General features: G+C 34.4%; 2 protein-coding genes across 3 annotated transcripts; both read right to left on the reverse strand.

Annotated features, from left to right (window-relative positions):
- Window positions 1-782: 782 nt before the first annotated feature.
- Window positions 783-5,759, reverse strand: LOC113866795 (ARF guanine-nucleotide exchange factor GNL2). The gene is made up of 3 exons (XM_027501594.1): window positions 5,184-5,759; window positions 4,117-4,592; window positions 783-3,816 (listed from the first exon to the last, which is right to left on the reverse strand). The coding sequence occupies exons 1-3, from the start codon at window positions 5,757-5,759 to the stop codon at window positions 783-785; spliced, it is 4,086 nt and encodes a 1,361-aa protein (XP_027357395.1).
- A 1,095-nt stretch (window positions 5,760-6,854) lies between these two features.
- LOC113867393 (DNA mismatch repair protein MSH7) lies at window positions 6,855-14,983 on the reverse strand. Of its 2 annotated transcripts, none has more exons than XM_027502688.1 (17): window positions 14,638-14,983; window positions 13,758-14,283; window positions 13,548-13,643; window positions 13,404-13,459; window positions 12,868-12,934; window positions 12,391-12,477; window positions 12,138-12,269; window positions 12,020-12,053; window positions 11,671-11,718; window positions 10,852-11,048; window positions 10,612-10,738; window positions 10,236-10,513; window positions 9,588-9,782; window positions 8,521-8,928; window positions 8,097-8,193; window positions 7,778-7,905; window positions 6,855-7,435 (listed from the first exon to the last, which is right to left on the reverse strand). In XM_027502688.1, the coding sequence occupies exons 1-17, from the start codon at window positions 14,937-14,939 to the stop codon at window positions 6,959-6,961; spliced, it is 3,255 nt and encodes a 1,084-aa protein (XP_027358489.1). In that variant the 5' UTR covers window positions 14,940-14,983; the 3' UTR covers window positions 6,855-6,958. The 2 variants fall into 2 exon arrangements, with proteins under 2 accessions (XP_027358489.1, XP_027358488.1); XM_027502687.1 differs by having other exon boundaries at window positions 12,391-12,486.
- Window positions 14,984-16,452: the final 1,469 nt, after the last annotated feature.

Raw genomic sequence — 16,452 nt, forward strand, 5'->3', positions numbered from 1 at the left:
ACGGGACAAAACAAAAAAATAATATATTTTTATATGTAGGGACCCAAACAAAGTAGAAGTATAGGTATTAAAATGAAAAAGTTTAAAAAATAGAGGCTAAATTTAACCTTTTTTTAACTTTGATACACACCAAAATGCAGGGACTAAATTTGTAATTAAGTCTATCTGTAGTGAAGGTTTTGTTGTCTTTTGTGTAAATAAACCTAAATTTTGTATGATACCGATGCCAGGATTAAACAATGGTAAACCTCCGTTGAGGAAATAAATTGATGTTAACTTTGTATGATAGAAGGACTGAATGATATTATTGATGATTGAGTTATTACATTATTTTAGACGTTTTTAAAGGAATAAATCGATATCGTTTTTCATAATTTGAAAATTGATGTAAAATTCTTAAGATAATCAAAGTGATTTCAGAAATTTAAGGAGGTTGACTCAAACAAATATGCATGGCTGTTGGTGTAATACATTGAGCAGAGGTGCTTCATGGGTTTAAAAACCTATCTGAAAAAAGAATTGCTTTGATTTTGCCCACTGAGGAATCAACCAACACTGGCTTCATGTCAATTTTTCTTTTATCTTTTTATATTGCATGTAAGAGAGGAAAATGCTTGCTTCATGTCAGAATTGTCCACTAAGATCAATAATAATGCGGGACAACGGAATAAAATAACATTACTTTACATCAGACTTGAAAAATAAAGAAGTGTGCTACAAAAGATAATGAATGATGTAAAAAATGACTCCAAATGGGATGAATAATCAGAACAAGATTGTGACTATAATGGAAATAACTCATCCTTGAGAGGAGGGCATATCCACTGTATCTGAATATATGTAATCTCCCACAAATCATCATCTTCTCTTGGCTCTAAAATTCCCTCATCCTTCATTTGTGTTATTATCTTTTTCAACAAATCAGGGACTATTTCACTCAGAGTGGATGGACCATACTGTCCCAAATCAGCTTTCATGCATGTGTCCATTCTTCTCAATATGCCTAACCAAAATGTCCTAAAAGCTGGGCTCTCAGTTATCTGTCTCAATGACTGTAAGTACATATCTGTCAATAGCTCCATTGCAAGCTTAAGGGTCCCTTCCATACTTCTTGTTTCCCTCTCAGCATTTTCCCTCCTTGAGTATTCCAACATCTTCTCATGAAGCTCATCAACCATGGCAAAAATCACAAGGTTGAAATAGTTAATGCAGTTTGATGATACATAAAGCAGTTCTTCAGCTAGATTAAAGCTTTTGTGAAGAGATATAACTGCATGATTTCTTATCTCTTCTTGTCTAGATAAGCTTGTCCTTCTAAATGCTTCTCCAAGTTTCACAAACAGATTCATGTTATAGTTTGCAGAAGCTGGGCCTCTACTATTGTCCTCCATAGAGGAATTGCTAGTGTAGCTTGCTGTACTAACATTACTACCTGGATCTGAATATTGGTTTCTTTGCCATTGAACCAACAAGTTTGCTGAATCAGCCAACAGGTCCAGTATCTTCTTCTTTTTGTCTATTGGACTGTTCTTGGCTAAAAAACAACCAAAAGCACAGTCTATGCAAAATGAATAATTTGCACGTGATAGAGTGCCTTCAGAGAATAATGAGATCAAGGCCTCAATTCCCAGATCATAGGTTTCAGGATACCTCCATACAACTGATAACAAATTCAGCACTGACTTCCATCCAATTTGAGTCTGCAAATTTGCAGGGTATTCAATGACTATTTTGCTGATTGTTTGTGATATGATCTCATGGCACGTGTCGAGGATTTCTTTGTCAAGCTTCCACATTAAAGTTATGGACTTGAAAATAAGCTCCTCGGCTAGTTTGTCATCTCTTGGTGCAGAAAAGAGTTTGAGACAAACCTTGAGAAGACCTAAAAGAGCTTTTTCTGCAAATGGGATTGGGGAGAACATGGGAAATTGAGCAACTGCAAGAAGATATTCATGGAAGTTTGGCCAAAATATATGGAATCTGTGAACATTAGCCAATGCTATTGCAGTGATCAAATCCCAACAGAACTCAATTGTTTCTTCTTCCTCCACTGGTGTGCTAAACTTTTGGCCTTTTCCTGCAGACGCAAATATCAAAGATCTTCCCAGGCTCTGCAAGCATTCTTTGGGAATGCTTGAACAGTTGCTAAAGATGCTACCTATTTTGCACATTTTGATCATCTTCAGGTTCTGCTCAAATTCACTACCAAGGCTCAAACCATCATCCATGTTATCTGAAGAAAGAAGCGAAAAACGGGTGAGCATGCTAGCAACTCTTTGACTGCCACTTGCTACAGGTGTTGTTGGGACATCTGATGCCTCAAAATCAATGACAGATTGGGGTATCAGTTTAAGCCTTTTGAGTTTTAACAAGCAATCTACTATGTTCTTCCAACCTCCTTGAATTGAGTCTCTGAAGTAGTTTGCTATGGTGAACACAGCAACTGTTGCCATTCTTGGCTTCAAATCATGACTAAAGGTAAACATAGTCTCTTCTATAGAAGCATAAGGATTTAGCAGTGTCGTAAATTTGCAGAAGGATGTTATGAGCTCATCAAGTGTATCTTCTAGTCCATATTGACAAATCCTTGCAACTCCAAATAACCCTTCAATGCACTCATGGAGAAGCTCCTCATCATCAGCATGCTCAAAAAATGATGATAGAGCAGCCACTGATGGACCAGCAATGCAGGCAAACATATCTCTACACATTCTACGATCATAGTCACATTGTGTGAAAGGTGATGTTACTTTGGATCTGTTTATGAGCTGAATCCACCTACTTGGGGTCATGTCTAATGATACAGTTGTTTGAGCAAGGGCAATTGCATAATTGGAAATAGATTGAAATAGCTCAGAAAGGTACTCTCTAGGCAAATCCTGTCCTGCATTGATTGCTCTATTGTTCCTAATGAATTCCTCTTCTGTCATTTTCTTTTTAACTTGTGGATTGTGCTGATCAGTGTTAAGCATGATGAGGGAGTAGCACAAGATGAGAACAGTGTCTTTGCTTGCAAATATGTCTGAGGATTGATGATCAAAGAATCTCTCCGCAAATGCTTCTAGTACACGTTGAATCTTTTGTGACTCTCCTGGTAGCCTAAAACTTTCTAGATAAAATCTAAGTGCAGTGTCAAGAACCATGCCTTGGAAATGGAAGGTTTCTGTGAATTCTTTGAGAACTTGGAGGTAGAAAGGGTCAGGGTCACCAAGATATTCTCCTATTGTCTTCTTGTCTAGGCCAGGAGTGTAACGAAAGAAGTATGCATATGCCTTGGGATCTGGAGGATCTGAGACTAATTTAGCATGCTTCAAGTACTGAAGACCCTTCTTATTATCTCTATTGAAATGGTTTGCTGCAATCAGTAACTTCTTTTTCTGCATTCTTCTCATCCTTACATGTTCCACCCAAGCTTCCAAGTCATCTTCTCTATCTATTTCTTCCCAAAAGGGTTTATACTCGGCTAATTGAATTGAGTATGGACCTAAAGGGCCTGTTGAACCATCTTTGTCAATATTATCTGCAATGTTGTGAATCACGATCAATAGTCCTTCAAAGGCTTGGATGTTCAAACTAGTGAGGTGGCCATTCATTGGAAATGAGTGCTTGCAAAGCAATCTACCAACATCTTCAAACACATTCCGGCAACATGGATCACAATCACTGTTTGCATAAATTTCAACTATGAATGTTGGTTGTCTGCAGAAATTTATTATTCCTTCAATTGCAACTTCTTGAAGTGGAACTGTGCTCCCTGAAGTTGCAATTCTAAGCAGCACATATCCAAAGAAAGCCTCTAGTTGGAAACGAATAAAACTACAAAAATAAAAATATATAAAATAAGTAAATAAATTGAGAAGAAATGCAAGCAACACCCTCTTTTAAACACACTCTTCCATACACTTCATATAATTGATCTATATATTTTAAAAAGTCAAAGTACTTGTCTTATAAATTTGATAACTTTTTTAATGTTATTTTGAATTTTAAAAAATGAACTCATCACATGAAATGTTTTAAAGAATGTATTAAAAAAAGTGTGATGCTAGGATGTCTAGTATACTGAAACTCTTTCATCAAACTCTATTCAAGCTTTTGTTCTCTCTTTCTTCTAACCTTCTTAGAAAGTGATAGGCATTCAATACGGTGCTACAGATCATGGACAAAACAAACGAACTAGACCATATTCCATAATAAATCAAATGGTGAAAGAGATCATCTTGGATCATCCTCAAAAGCTTTGGGTGCCTCCCTATCTCATCCCCACTAAGTTCTATAGCCGAGTTGATCAAAACAAGTGCAAAAATCTGAACATCTTCATCAGCAGTATGAGAAGTAGACCCATCTGAATCTACTATTGACACAACATTCAACAAAGAGCACAGAAAATGAAATATGTCAATGGCACAACGAACCCCATATCCATATTCCATACCCTCATCTTCATCCTCCATGTCTGACTCTGAGTCCTCTTCTCTTTCCCTAGTCTCAATCTCAGCTAACCTTGTAAACACAGCTTGGATAAGCTCGTGCATGGTGTACCTCGCACTCCTCTGCAGCAAATCTCCTCTACTCGCGGATTGTTGAACAACCTAAAATGGATCCTCTCACGTAAAGGAAGTAGCATGATAATCTCATGTTTTGAGAAAAAAACGACACAAAAAGTAAAATTAATAAAACATACATAACTAATGATGGGTTTCATTATAATTGTTTTATATCTTTGTTTTTTATACAAAGATAATAGCTAACGATTTTTTAATAAGGTGAAGTTTACTACATGAATTAGAAAAATGCTAAATTTTTTTATTATTTTAATTTACAAATCTCTTATTTACATAAAGGCGATACATGTTTTCGAAAATAGTTAAAAATTAATAATTAATTATTATTTCTCAGAAACCATATCTCACTTTTCTGTAAAGAGAAGAATTTGTACGTAGAAATAGTTTTAAAAAAACATTATTTTTATGAATTAAACAATAACATAACGTTCTATCAATATCAACTCCTAATCTCTAAACCATTCTAAGTTTTATTTTATTCTTTAAATATTAAGCTACCCTTCATTTGATCAACTCTTGTAACTCCACTCATTTTCAAACCATCTAACAAGTTAGATACCCAATTTTTTTTCTCTCTAAAAACATGACAAAAGATAACATGGGAGTGTCTTAAATCACCTGAAAGCACGTATTGACAAGGGTGCAAACAGCTTGGTCCGTGAGCAAAGTCGAAGCCCTATGGTTCATTATCGCGCTGAGAAGTTGCAGTATCTTCATCATCACAGCTTCTTCGGAAGCTGGGTCAGTTTTCTCAAGCCTACAGCTTGTGATCCCAGAAACAACAGATTCCATGACTTCTCTTGCACATGGGGACTTGTGATCAAATACTCCGAACTTGAGAATCTTGAGAATGGAAGAGAGAGCAACGCCAGTAGCAGTGGCTGGAACGTCGTCGCTTTGAATGACATCAAGGAAAGGAGAGATATAAATAGAAGGGTCAACGGTGCGCCATTCTTGTTGAGGGTTGAAAATGAGAGAACGAAGGGATCTTAAGGAACTAACAAGGGATGAATCGTTGCTTTCTTCTGATGAAGATATGTTGTAGAGAGGGTTGAATTCTGGTCGACGAATCACTGCCAAAACTGCACCTACTTCCGTGTTTAACATGCATGAGAGTCCAAGTTGTTTTCTCTTGGTTTTGTTTGAGTACTTTTTGTTTTCATAACCGTTCATGAAATCTTCTACGTTATCCATTGCATGCATGAAGGTACAATGGTTCGTTTGATGAAAAAAAGGTTATGGTTGCATGTTAGGGATGTGGGTTCATACTCAACTAAAACTATAGTTTTAGTCTGTTTGTTTGTGCACGGAAATGTTGAAATTTACGGTTTTTTTGGGTTCAGATTGTGTACCGTATGATTGCAGTGAGAGTGAAGAAGACCGAGTACAAAGGAAAGGAGAGGGACTTTTGGAGGGAGTTTCGTATGTGTGTGAGGACACAGAGAATCATGGGAAAAAAGATTGCCGGATTGTTTGGTGAAGAAGTGGTAGATTTAATTTGCTTTGTTTTTTCGTCTTACTGCTATTTTTTATGGTTACGAATTAATATTGTAAGAGAAGTAGCATTTTGTTTTGGAGTAATGTTAAAATTCCTTAGGAAAAATTCAAGCGTTCTTTTCTATGCCACCGATACAAATTGTTAAAAACTCTCTTTTTCTTTCTTTTTTTTTTGCATTTTTTATATTTTTTTTCTTCATCATTTTATCTATAATAAAAGAATTTTTTTAATATATTTGGTATTAACTTCATAATCAAGAAAACGTCACTTTGCAACATACAATTACAACTAATTCATGGATCCGGATTCCATGCAGTCTGCGCGAAAACTGCACCGTGCATTTAGGCAAAATTTTACATTTTCGCTTAAGCAAAAAATGCAAAGACTTAAGCAAAAATAAAAAATCACGTAACGAGACGATACTGAATCCGGATCCCTTATTCATCATTTCTCTCCTTTCTTATCATTCAAACTCTTCTCTTTTCTTTCTCCAAACTCCCAAACAAACCATTCTCTCTCTAAACTCAGTTTTAATGCTTAATCTTTCTTCAACAACCAAATAAAGAAGTGATAAATACATTGCAACGTGTAATTAATTATGTCAAATGATTATTTTTTCGAGTTTGAGTTGTTTTTTTCTTTTCAATTCTATTTTGGGATCAGTTGCTGAGAAATGAACCTGAAAAGAATAAAATCAACCTATACAAATACTGCACTATCTAACTCTTTCCATCGCATGTTTTCTATTGTTCAACTTTCTCCCAAACAAAAAGCAAAAAATAAAAGCCCTGTTTCGCAAAATGAAATGTGCTTAATCACTAACGTATTAAGAATAATTATACAGATTGCCCTATACAAGTCAGATTATTAACCCTACGTATCGCGCTCCCCGTCTCTACTTGCCTGATCTAAATGAAATTTGAAGCTCATACCAAAGACAGACTAATGTATCTAAAACATCTTCGTCATAAGATTTACAATCCTCTATTCGTGAGATAGACACCAAGGTCTTCAACCATTCTTCATGAAGAGTTGAGAACTCTGATCTCTGTTCGCATGACCTAAAACTTTGTCCAATTGATTTTTTCATCTGTTGACTAGCCTTTGAAGCGATGTTTACCGTCTTTTCTGGGATTCCAGCCATGAGGGCTACCTGCAACCCGTAACTCTCCGGACATGCTCCTGAGGCAAGCCGATATAGGAAGACTAGTTCCTGATCACGTTTGGAATAGGTATCAGATTTTGATTTGAAAGCACAAGCCATGTGCTGCATTGTAACATGTGGATGTGAGGCAAATTCTTTTGTTAGCGGATGGTAATGTGTTGCAAATAGCAAGCGACAGTTAACCTTTTCAATCAGATGCCTGAATACCTGTGCAAATCCAGAGAATTATTGAAAGGTAGAAGAAAATTGAAACATTATCAAAGTCATGAATTACTTCAGGTGATGCTGAGCAGAAATTACGGGATAACACAAGAACCTTAACACAATCATATGTTGCAACGTCATTTTCTTTGGATGGACGACCTCGTTACCACAAAACAGTTTTATTTTTGGACTGTTCTTATTTCATTTCCTTTTTCACTGGGCACTAAAAGGAGTGTTTAACTTTGGAGCATGCCCACTCAGTAAAAGTATAGAATAGCAGTACTTAAAAACAGAGCCAAATTTTCATTTAAGAAAATGACAGAAAATAGTGAAGAGCAGTCTCACTGCATATGCAATGGCATAGCCATCAAAAGTGCTTGTTCCCCGACCCAATTCATCAAGGATAACAAGAGAATCTTGAGTTGCATTATGAAGCACTGATGCAGTTTCTGTACACTCAATAAAGAAGGTACCTGAAAAAAACTAGTTTGAGTTACCAATCCATAGAGACAAGAGGTAAGTGTATCTGTACAGATGGACATTTTAAGACTACAATTAATTCTGAAAAACTCTAATAATGGAAGCATCAATGTGTTTAGGTAGGAAACACCGCCAAGCATGTCATGCAACCATAAAGAGCATTTGGTTTTGTAAGTGTACTCACTCTCGCCTGTCATGATTCTATCTTTGGCTCCAAGCCGTGTGAAGATGATATCCACAACTGAGAGAACACAATTTTCACTTGGCACATAACAGCCTAGCTGCAAAAGCACGAGGCATATTAAAAGGGCCACCAGAATAATCTGACAGAGCAAAATGTATAAAATATTAAGATGTAACATGCACTTCGCTTGAGGTTTATAATATCACGTGTCAGCACGCTCAATATCTGTTCTAAGTAAAATGACCATCCTGTTTTTAAATTGGACAATATTTTTCCCTACCAGAAGGTAAAAGATGTGCTACAGTTTTCTTTTTATGCATAACTTGAATTCAGTGAGATCAAAATAGTTTAATGAAAAATTGGTTACTCATCAATGATGTCTATTAGTCTAGCTTAAATAGTTAAAGTGGAGAAGAGGGAAAACCTGGGCCATAATAACAGCTAGACAGGTAGCTCGCAGAAGTGTTGACTTCCCACCCATGTTTGGTCCAGTCAGCAGCAGTGTGCGAGGATGTGACCCATCTTCATTCTCACCAAGGATTATGTCATTGGGGACAGGCAAACATCCACTCTCTGCAAAGGCAAATGGGTGCCATAGTCCCTTCACCTTGAGCACAGGTCCTCCACTGTCTTGTCTTGTTCCTTTTGATGCTGGTACTATGACTGGCCTAGACATAGTTCCACATGAAAAGCTAGAAGTAACAGCGAAAGATCTCAGTACATCAATGCAATTGATAGCATGAACAACTTCAAACCATTGAGCAGCTTTCTCCAAAAATAATTCAGCAAGTATTGTGAGTGTTTCAGCATCCGAATCTGTTACATCATGATTCTGGCAACAAATATACAGTTAAACGTACTCTCAAGTGAAACGTCCTATTCTGACTGCCACCTTAGTAACAAAGCAAATGCAAAGATCACACTATTACATCTGTTCATAAAAATGACAGTTATCAATTATTCAACTTTCCAAAAAATAACAGTGATAGGATGAAATTCATATGGGAGAGAATTATGAGTTTATTAAACCGAAATTCAAATGCCATTACAGAAAGATAAGAGCAAGGCTCCCAGCAGTGGAGAGAATTCTCCAAGCCCAGCCTAAGCTTAGGGAAAAACTGAAAACACCCCCCCTCAACCCCACTCGCTATCCCTTACATTCTCTCTTCTAACTATTCATTCCTCTTGCCCCACCAGCTCACACTTTCTTGCCTTTGTCCTTGGGCCTACGAAAATAGACCTTTTCCCATCTGTTCTTATTTGGTTGGGCCTTCGTAGCATTTCGCCCATCAATCAGCAACGGTCACCACTCGAATTTGTAATTTCCAAATGAAATAACAGCACACCCAGAGGCACATGCTAATTTTTAATCTATATTCAGATCAACAGATTTAATAAAAAGAAATTTCAGGCATAGCTCCTGGGCTGGAAGAATATGAGGAGGAAGTTTCAGTTCTTATTATTTTAAAATGCAATAAGGAAGAACAATACCTGGTAATTTGGGAAGTCACTAACTACAGCTGCTTCAAATTGAGTAAGAAATTGATCGAGCCCATTACTACCAGTCAGAATTGGAAGCTTAAAAACTTTGGTCAGAGATGATATTAAAGGTTGCTCTTTCTGCAGAAGAAGCAACAATCCCAAAGCAGTCCGAAAGCCTTTCACAAGAGACCCAAAAACTTTGACCTGTATTATATTATAAGTTAATGGGGACTAAATAACAGAAAAGCAGTACGACAAAAATCATTCAACTTCAGTACAAATTTGTTTATATCAATTAGTCTAAAAACCCTAAATGAGTATATAGGTTAGCCAGCGTGGACAACTAAGTTTTCAACAATCAATATGACCGGATTTTTTTTTCTTTATAGGATAAATTTCTCGAATACTGAATTCAGTGTTCATGTGATATCCACGTGCTTTTCCTTCTAACAAAGCAACTTAGATATGAGAGACAAACACAAGTATCTTGATAATCAAATGGGATGTTGCCAGCAGGTTTTTGTTTTTTTTTTCTTACAACATTAAAATTATAGGTTAGGGCAAAAATGGATATAGAAAAATTGTTCAGAAATTGGACTAAGAAATAACTAGCATATCCTTTACAAATTTGGCATAAAAAAGAGTAACAAAACTCACTCTCTGCTTCAATGTTTTCTTTCGCAACAATGGCAGTAAGAGAGGGCCTGATAGTTGAAGGCTGGATTTAAGTCGGGCAAGCAAGTGTTCCAAGTCTGGAAGCTTCCGAAGATGTTGAGCAATATGTGATACAATCTCAGGGTAAGACACTAGATCATCCACTACATCAAGCCTGTTATTAATTCCTTCAGCATCTTTTAATGGACAGCAGATCCAATTCCTAAGAAGCCGCTTTCCAGATGAAGTTACACAGTTATCAAGATAATTGTACAATGAGCCTGAAACTCAAGCAGAATGGATGTCATGATTTCATACTGAAATTTCCAATGAAAATAATCTGGAAAATTAAGAGTACACAAAAAGAACAAGAACTAGCCTGATTTGCCACCATCCTCATTATTGCCAAAGATTTCTAGATTTATCAATGTTGGACCGTCCATTTTGAGGCAACCACTATAAACTTGATATGGATATATATCCCCATTCTGTAGGATATCAACTAACTGCATGAAAATTGAAAAGTAGAACAGATTAATTATCCTAAACAACATACACACACAGTCTTTTAAGTGCTAACCCTATCAAGAAGGGAATCATTGTAAGCACAAAAGTATACCATCAATCTATCAAGATGACCAATCAGTCCACCAAGAGCAGACAAGGTGCTTTCACGATGAACCACATTGCTCAGTACATGATCCAGTGCATGAGAGGATCCCTTGAAGTATCCCTTTGAGCAAATTAAATCCCTAATTTCAGTGTTAACCAAATCAGTGATCGACTGCACTGGAGTGAACTGTAGTGTGGTTGAACCTACAAGAGGACCAGAAGCCAATAATGAGATTCCAGGATGCTTTTTAAATTTTAAAATAAATAAATTCAACTGAGCATATTAAAAAGTTGATATTTTGCCAAAGTATCTAACTGCAACAAAGTACAAATATTTGAGACTATTATTCGTAATGCAACTTGTCATAATGTAAGTGCATAATCTTTTTGTCAATCAAATAATAAATTACAAGCAATTTGGCATATAAACATAATATAAAATGCATAAATATGACTGTTTACAGATGAAGGTAATGTCCACATCATAGGGATACAGTTACAAGTATTAACTGCATATGTCATTCATAATGCACATTTCGTATTGTGTATGTATTAAAACATCACTTATCTTTTAAGTCAAAGCAAAACTAGCTCCATCAAGGCATAACTTAAGTTGCAATAGTTTACCAATACTAGATGCCTGTTATTAACTTATCATACAAAATCGTCCAGAATGGTAATTTTCCAGCCAGTCTTTTTGTAATTCACATATAGCTTCCAGGGAAAGCATAATAAATAAAGTAGCAGAAACATCCATTTAAAATCTGGAATGTTTTCAATATCATGCTAGTGTATCCCTAAACCACAACGGAATATCACATCTCACCATTCAACGAGAATTTTCTAAGAGCTTTCTGAGCTTCTTTGGACAACCCTGTAAAACATCATTTTTTAATATGAAGTAATAATCTTATATAATCTCAGGAATTATAATGCATTCAAGTCAGAAGAAATTATAGCAACACACACATTAATACATTATTTCCAATACATTTCTTATTATTGGATAAATTTCATGTGGGCCCCATTCTATAGAAATTGGGCTCCCTGGCTCATGTTATTCAGGAAAATCCACATAAAATTCACCCATTAATAGTGTGTCAGAAAACATGTATCAAAGATTGTGAAGCCAAAATTTCACTTCAAGTTAAAGACAAAGTAATATGACTGTGCACCTCTGCTTTCATACATAACTTCCCTGGGTGACACCTAAAATCCCATTCCAGAATCACATTAGCTAACAAACAGAATACAAAAGAGGAATTGGCAAAAGAAGGGGTATTGTGAGCATACTTGCATCAATAAAGCCCCCAAAGCAGAACAGGATGCATCATCATCTATAGAACCAACCCAAAATCTAAGCCGAGCACAATCAACAAAAGCAAATCCGTACACAACTGAACCATTATCCAAACCATTGTTCCCCTGTAGAAAACACTTAACTCACCATCATATTAAAAAATTCAAAGTATTAACATTATACATTAGAGATATTCAGAATAGCATACAAAAAATGAATAACTTAGCAATAGTGAGAAGTGAGAACCTCTTTAATTGCAAGAAGATGATTGGCATCAGGACCAATATTACCATCCACAGTGGTTGATGGAGTGACTACCTGAACTAATTTTCTCTGAACAACCTGCAATCCAGTGGTGAGGATCATACCATGCAAAAAAGCAGTCAACTTGTAGGCATTAAAGATACTGGTTACAACATTATACAAAGATTGATCTGAAGTCTGTTATAATAATTTAATAAACAAAGAAAGAAACATTTTCAAATGACAACAGTGAGTCCTATCCTATCAATCAAGTTTACTGTCTAAAATATCAATTAGGAACTTCATAAAAAATTGCCTGCATCATATTGGATAAAATCAAATAATTAAAACATCTACAGAATATATTAAAAAAATATTCATTGAAGCATAACTCATCAAGCACAGCCAAATAATTAAAACATCTACATGAATTTTCTGATGCTAGGTAGCCAACACGACTGTGAGCATAGGAAAACTTACAGAGTTGGCTCCTCTAGCTTTTGCTTGTTCAGATGTCTCCAATTGCTCCACTCGTCCAACCTTATATCTTGACAAAGAAAAAGGCATACTAAGTCTACAAGTTAACTAGGACATCAACCTCTAAATTTAAAGTAAACTTCAGACTAGTCCTCTTGAGATTGTGTAAGTTGGAGATTTTAGTCTCTAAAATTTCTAAAAGCATACGCTAGTCATCAACTTTGTAAAGAGTATTTTACTTTAATTGTTTCACTTTATTTTTTCACTGTTATCTTGCCCCAAAAAAGATTAAAACAACTGACATTTTATAAATTCAAGGACTAGCAAATGATTTTTAAATTTTTAAGAACTAAAATGCTCAACTCATACAATCTCAAGGACTAATATGGGAGATTACTTGTAAATTTATCATTGAAACTTAATGCATTTACTCCAATCTATCTAGAATTAGCTATGATTATCCCTATGGTGCACAAAATCTCCATTTAGCATACAATAAATATAGATAAACTATTAGATCAAATCCATTCCATCCTTACCCACGAGCAACCAGGCTTTGAACAGCATTATCAATCCCACTTTCAGATATACCAACCTGAATCAACAAGTAAAAACCACTCAATTAAGAGATTAACTAAAAGGAAAATAGATCAAGAACCAAACAAATATAAACATGAAATCACCTGCCGACATTTTCCCACGCCACTTAATGTTATTTTCCAATCAAGCTCCTTATGGCCAATCTCAGCATCCATTTCATAAAGCTCGTAAAACTTTCCCTGTGTTGACCATTTATTATGGCACACTATTATTAACAAAGGCATATGCATAAAAAAAGAATTAATAATATAAAACATTAAAACGTCAATATTCAAAGTGCTTGATTGACTAACCACTTTAAAAAATAGCACAACATCCATATATTTACATTTGACACTCCAATACTGTTTCTGTGATGCTGACATTTTTTTCAAAACTTCTGGAGGTATATAAAGTGTCGTCCTGTCATATAAAGGATCATTGGGTCTTCTTCCTTTAGCATCCCTGATTCGAGAATTATCGAGCCATTCAAACTTGCTAGCCAGTTCTGCTTCCTTCTCAGTCATGTTCACAGCTTTTGATTCCTCAAGAAATCTGACTCGTTTGCCAGAATCCAGCAAGGAACAAAACTTGGATCCATCCTCGCGACTTCGCTTTGCATGAGAAGCAAGAGGCTGCATCCCTGGGGTTACTGGTCCAGTAATATCATCATCAGTTTCAATCTCGATGATGTTTTCCTGATTAATCGTCTTTTCCTTGAATTTTGCAGCATTATCCCTTGCTTTTACCAAAGGTTGAGAAGCTGCTTCTTTACGGTTACTTTCAGTACATAGTCCCGATGATGAAGATTTAGGCAAACTAACATTTGACAAGTGGCTCCTGCAAAACAATTTGCACACTAACATCGTTATGATTCAGGAACTGTTTCAACTTTCAATTTCAGCAGCATTGTTTGTTCCGCACCGTCTAAGTCGCTAAATAATGAAGTTCTGTTGAAGTGTTTCAAATTTCAAAAAATGCCTATTCGTGCTTTAATTTCAATGTACATTGTACTATTAATTTTATATAGTTCAATGACAACCCCTCAGCATTATTTTCTAGTAAATTATTAAAACTAAATCCATCGGTGTTTTATATGCAAAAGAATACGAAAGCAATAGAAGAAAATACTGAAAACTTAAAAAAGATAACAGACATTCATTTTCTCGGCAAAAAAATTCTGACTGCATATACCTCTGAATAACTCTTTCGTCATCATCGACCTTGACGAATTTGTGCATGATGCTCTCAAATAGGGACGGACCAAATTTGTTCTCACTTGGCGCGAAACTCGCCGGTAAAACCTGACGTGGCACCTTCTCCGGCGGCGTGTCGGTTCCTCTGACGTCATCGGCCGTCGGCTGCTGATTGAAGGCGGCAGTGTCAATACGGTCGGCTTGCTGAACCGATGAACCGGGAGCTCGCCCTAGGCCGGAACTGCGGTTTTCCGGCGTGGTTTTGTGGAAAAATGAAAGTAAGGATTTCTGGCGATTCATCTTCAATAGAGAGAGAGAGATAGGTTTAGTAACCTATAAACGGCCACAGAGGTAAAAAAAAAAAAACAAAAGAAAGAAGAGATGTCTTCAGAAAGTGAAAATTTTGGCGCCAAAAAAATTAGTGTAGCAACAGGTTAATGTGCGGGCCTTATTGCGGGTTGACTTAAATAAGGAAAAAGAAAAGATTATTTGATCCTCCTAATAATTTCTTAATCTAACTTATATTCGATTTTTTTTAACAGAAAAAATTATTTTAATATTTTTATAATTTGACTTTGAATTTTAATATTCGATTAGATGATTTAATTTTTATAATTTTATTTTAAATTTAGTTATAAAATAATAAATAAAATATTTTAATATTTTTGTATATGTTTTAAGTAAAGCTTATTTTTTACATAAAGTATATAATTTATGTGAAAATAAATAATACACAGAAACAACATTAACATTTAAACCACTCTAAAATAAATAATTTTATAAGCGCGATAAAATAAAAATAAGATACAATTTTATAAACATTATTGATAACATTTTTGTGTACTATATGAGTATTATTATGTTAAATTAAATTATTTTAAATAAATATTTACAAATATCATAAACAATTTTAAAATTTAATAATTTTATAATAACTAATATTATAATTATTAATAATAAATATTTATTATTTTAAATACAGTTTAAAAAATACAAAATTTAATATTAAATTAAAAAATATAATGTAAAAAATTACTTAATATAATTAACAAAATTCTACAATTTTCTCGTATGAAAATACTTTTAAAAGAGCTCCCGTTAAAAATTACTTGTAAAAATAATCTTGTGTAATTATTAGTATTCACAATTTAGACATAGAAGCAGATTGATAATTTTGTAAATATGAATAAAAAATTTAATTGTATAAACATACATAATTTTAATTTATATTGTTTTGATTTTTAAAATTAAATTAATTTTTTTAATTATTAAGACATAGTAGAATTAGATATTTTTACCGTACTGCGACTCCGCTTCACTTTTTAATTTCGCATTAGAATTAATTGCTTAGTTTTGCTTGACTTTTAAAAAATATGTATATAGGTTATATTTAGGCATTTTGTTTAATAAACTATTTCTATAATAATTTCTATACGAGAGTTTATGCAAGAAAAATTAATCATAAAATTTAATAAAATAAACTAAAAATAATTTATATTAATAAATTATAAAAAAAACTATTAAATTAAGCTTAAAAAATTCTAAAAAGTCATAAGCCATTTATAAATAATTCTGAAGAATTTAATAGAAAAAAAAATCATACAATTTATTTTTGTTATAAAGCATCATACTGAAAAAGAAACACAAACTTACACATTTGAGCTGATTCTGATTGAATGTTACAGTTTACATAATAATTTTTTAAATTGTATGAATTGAATACTTTTATTTTTAAAATTTAAATTAATAAAATTTTATAAGCATTATTATGAACTTTACACGTTTATTATTTAATTGACCAAAGAATTATAGA

The sequence above is a fragment of the Abrus precatorius genome, unplaced genomic scaffold (assembly GCF_003935025.1).
Source record: "Abrus precatorius isolate BTA unplaced genomic scaffold, Abrus_2018 Scaffold5, whole genome shotgun sequence".
Classification (NCBI taxonomy): domain Eukaryota; kingdom Viridiplantae; phylum Streptophyta; class Magnoliopsida; order Fabales; family Fabaceae; genus Abrus; species Abrus precatorius.

Coding starts and splice junctions, on each gene's coding strand:
- LOC113867393 (XM_027502687.1), bottom strand. CDS start 14,939: ATGAATCGCCAGAAATCCTTACTTTCATTTTTCCACAAAACCACGCCG. Junction 12,054..12,137: donor TGGGGGCTTTATTGATGCAA/GTATGCTCACAA, acceptor ATGGGATTTTAG/GTGTCACCCAGGGAAGTTAT. Junction 9,783..10,235: donor AGAAAACATTGAAGCAGAGA/GTGAGTTTTGTT, acceptor AATATAATACAG/GTCAAAGTTTTTGGGTCTCT.
- LOC113866795 (XM_027501594.1), bottom strand. CDS start 5,759: ATGGATAACGTAGAAGATTTCATGAACGGTTATGAAAACAAAAAGTAC. Junction 4,593..5,183: donor TTGTCAATACGTGCTTTCAG/GTGATTTAAGAC, acceptor GATCCATTTTAG/GTTGTTCAACAATCCGCGAG. Junction 3,817..4,116: donor GCCTATCACTTTCTAAGAAG/GTTAGAAGAAAG, acceptor TTATTTTTGTAG/TTTTATTCGTTTCCAACTAG.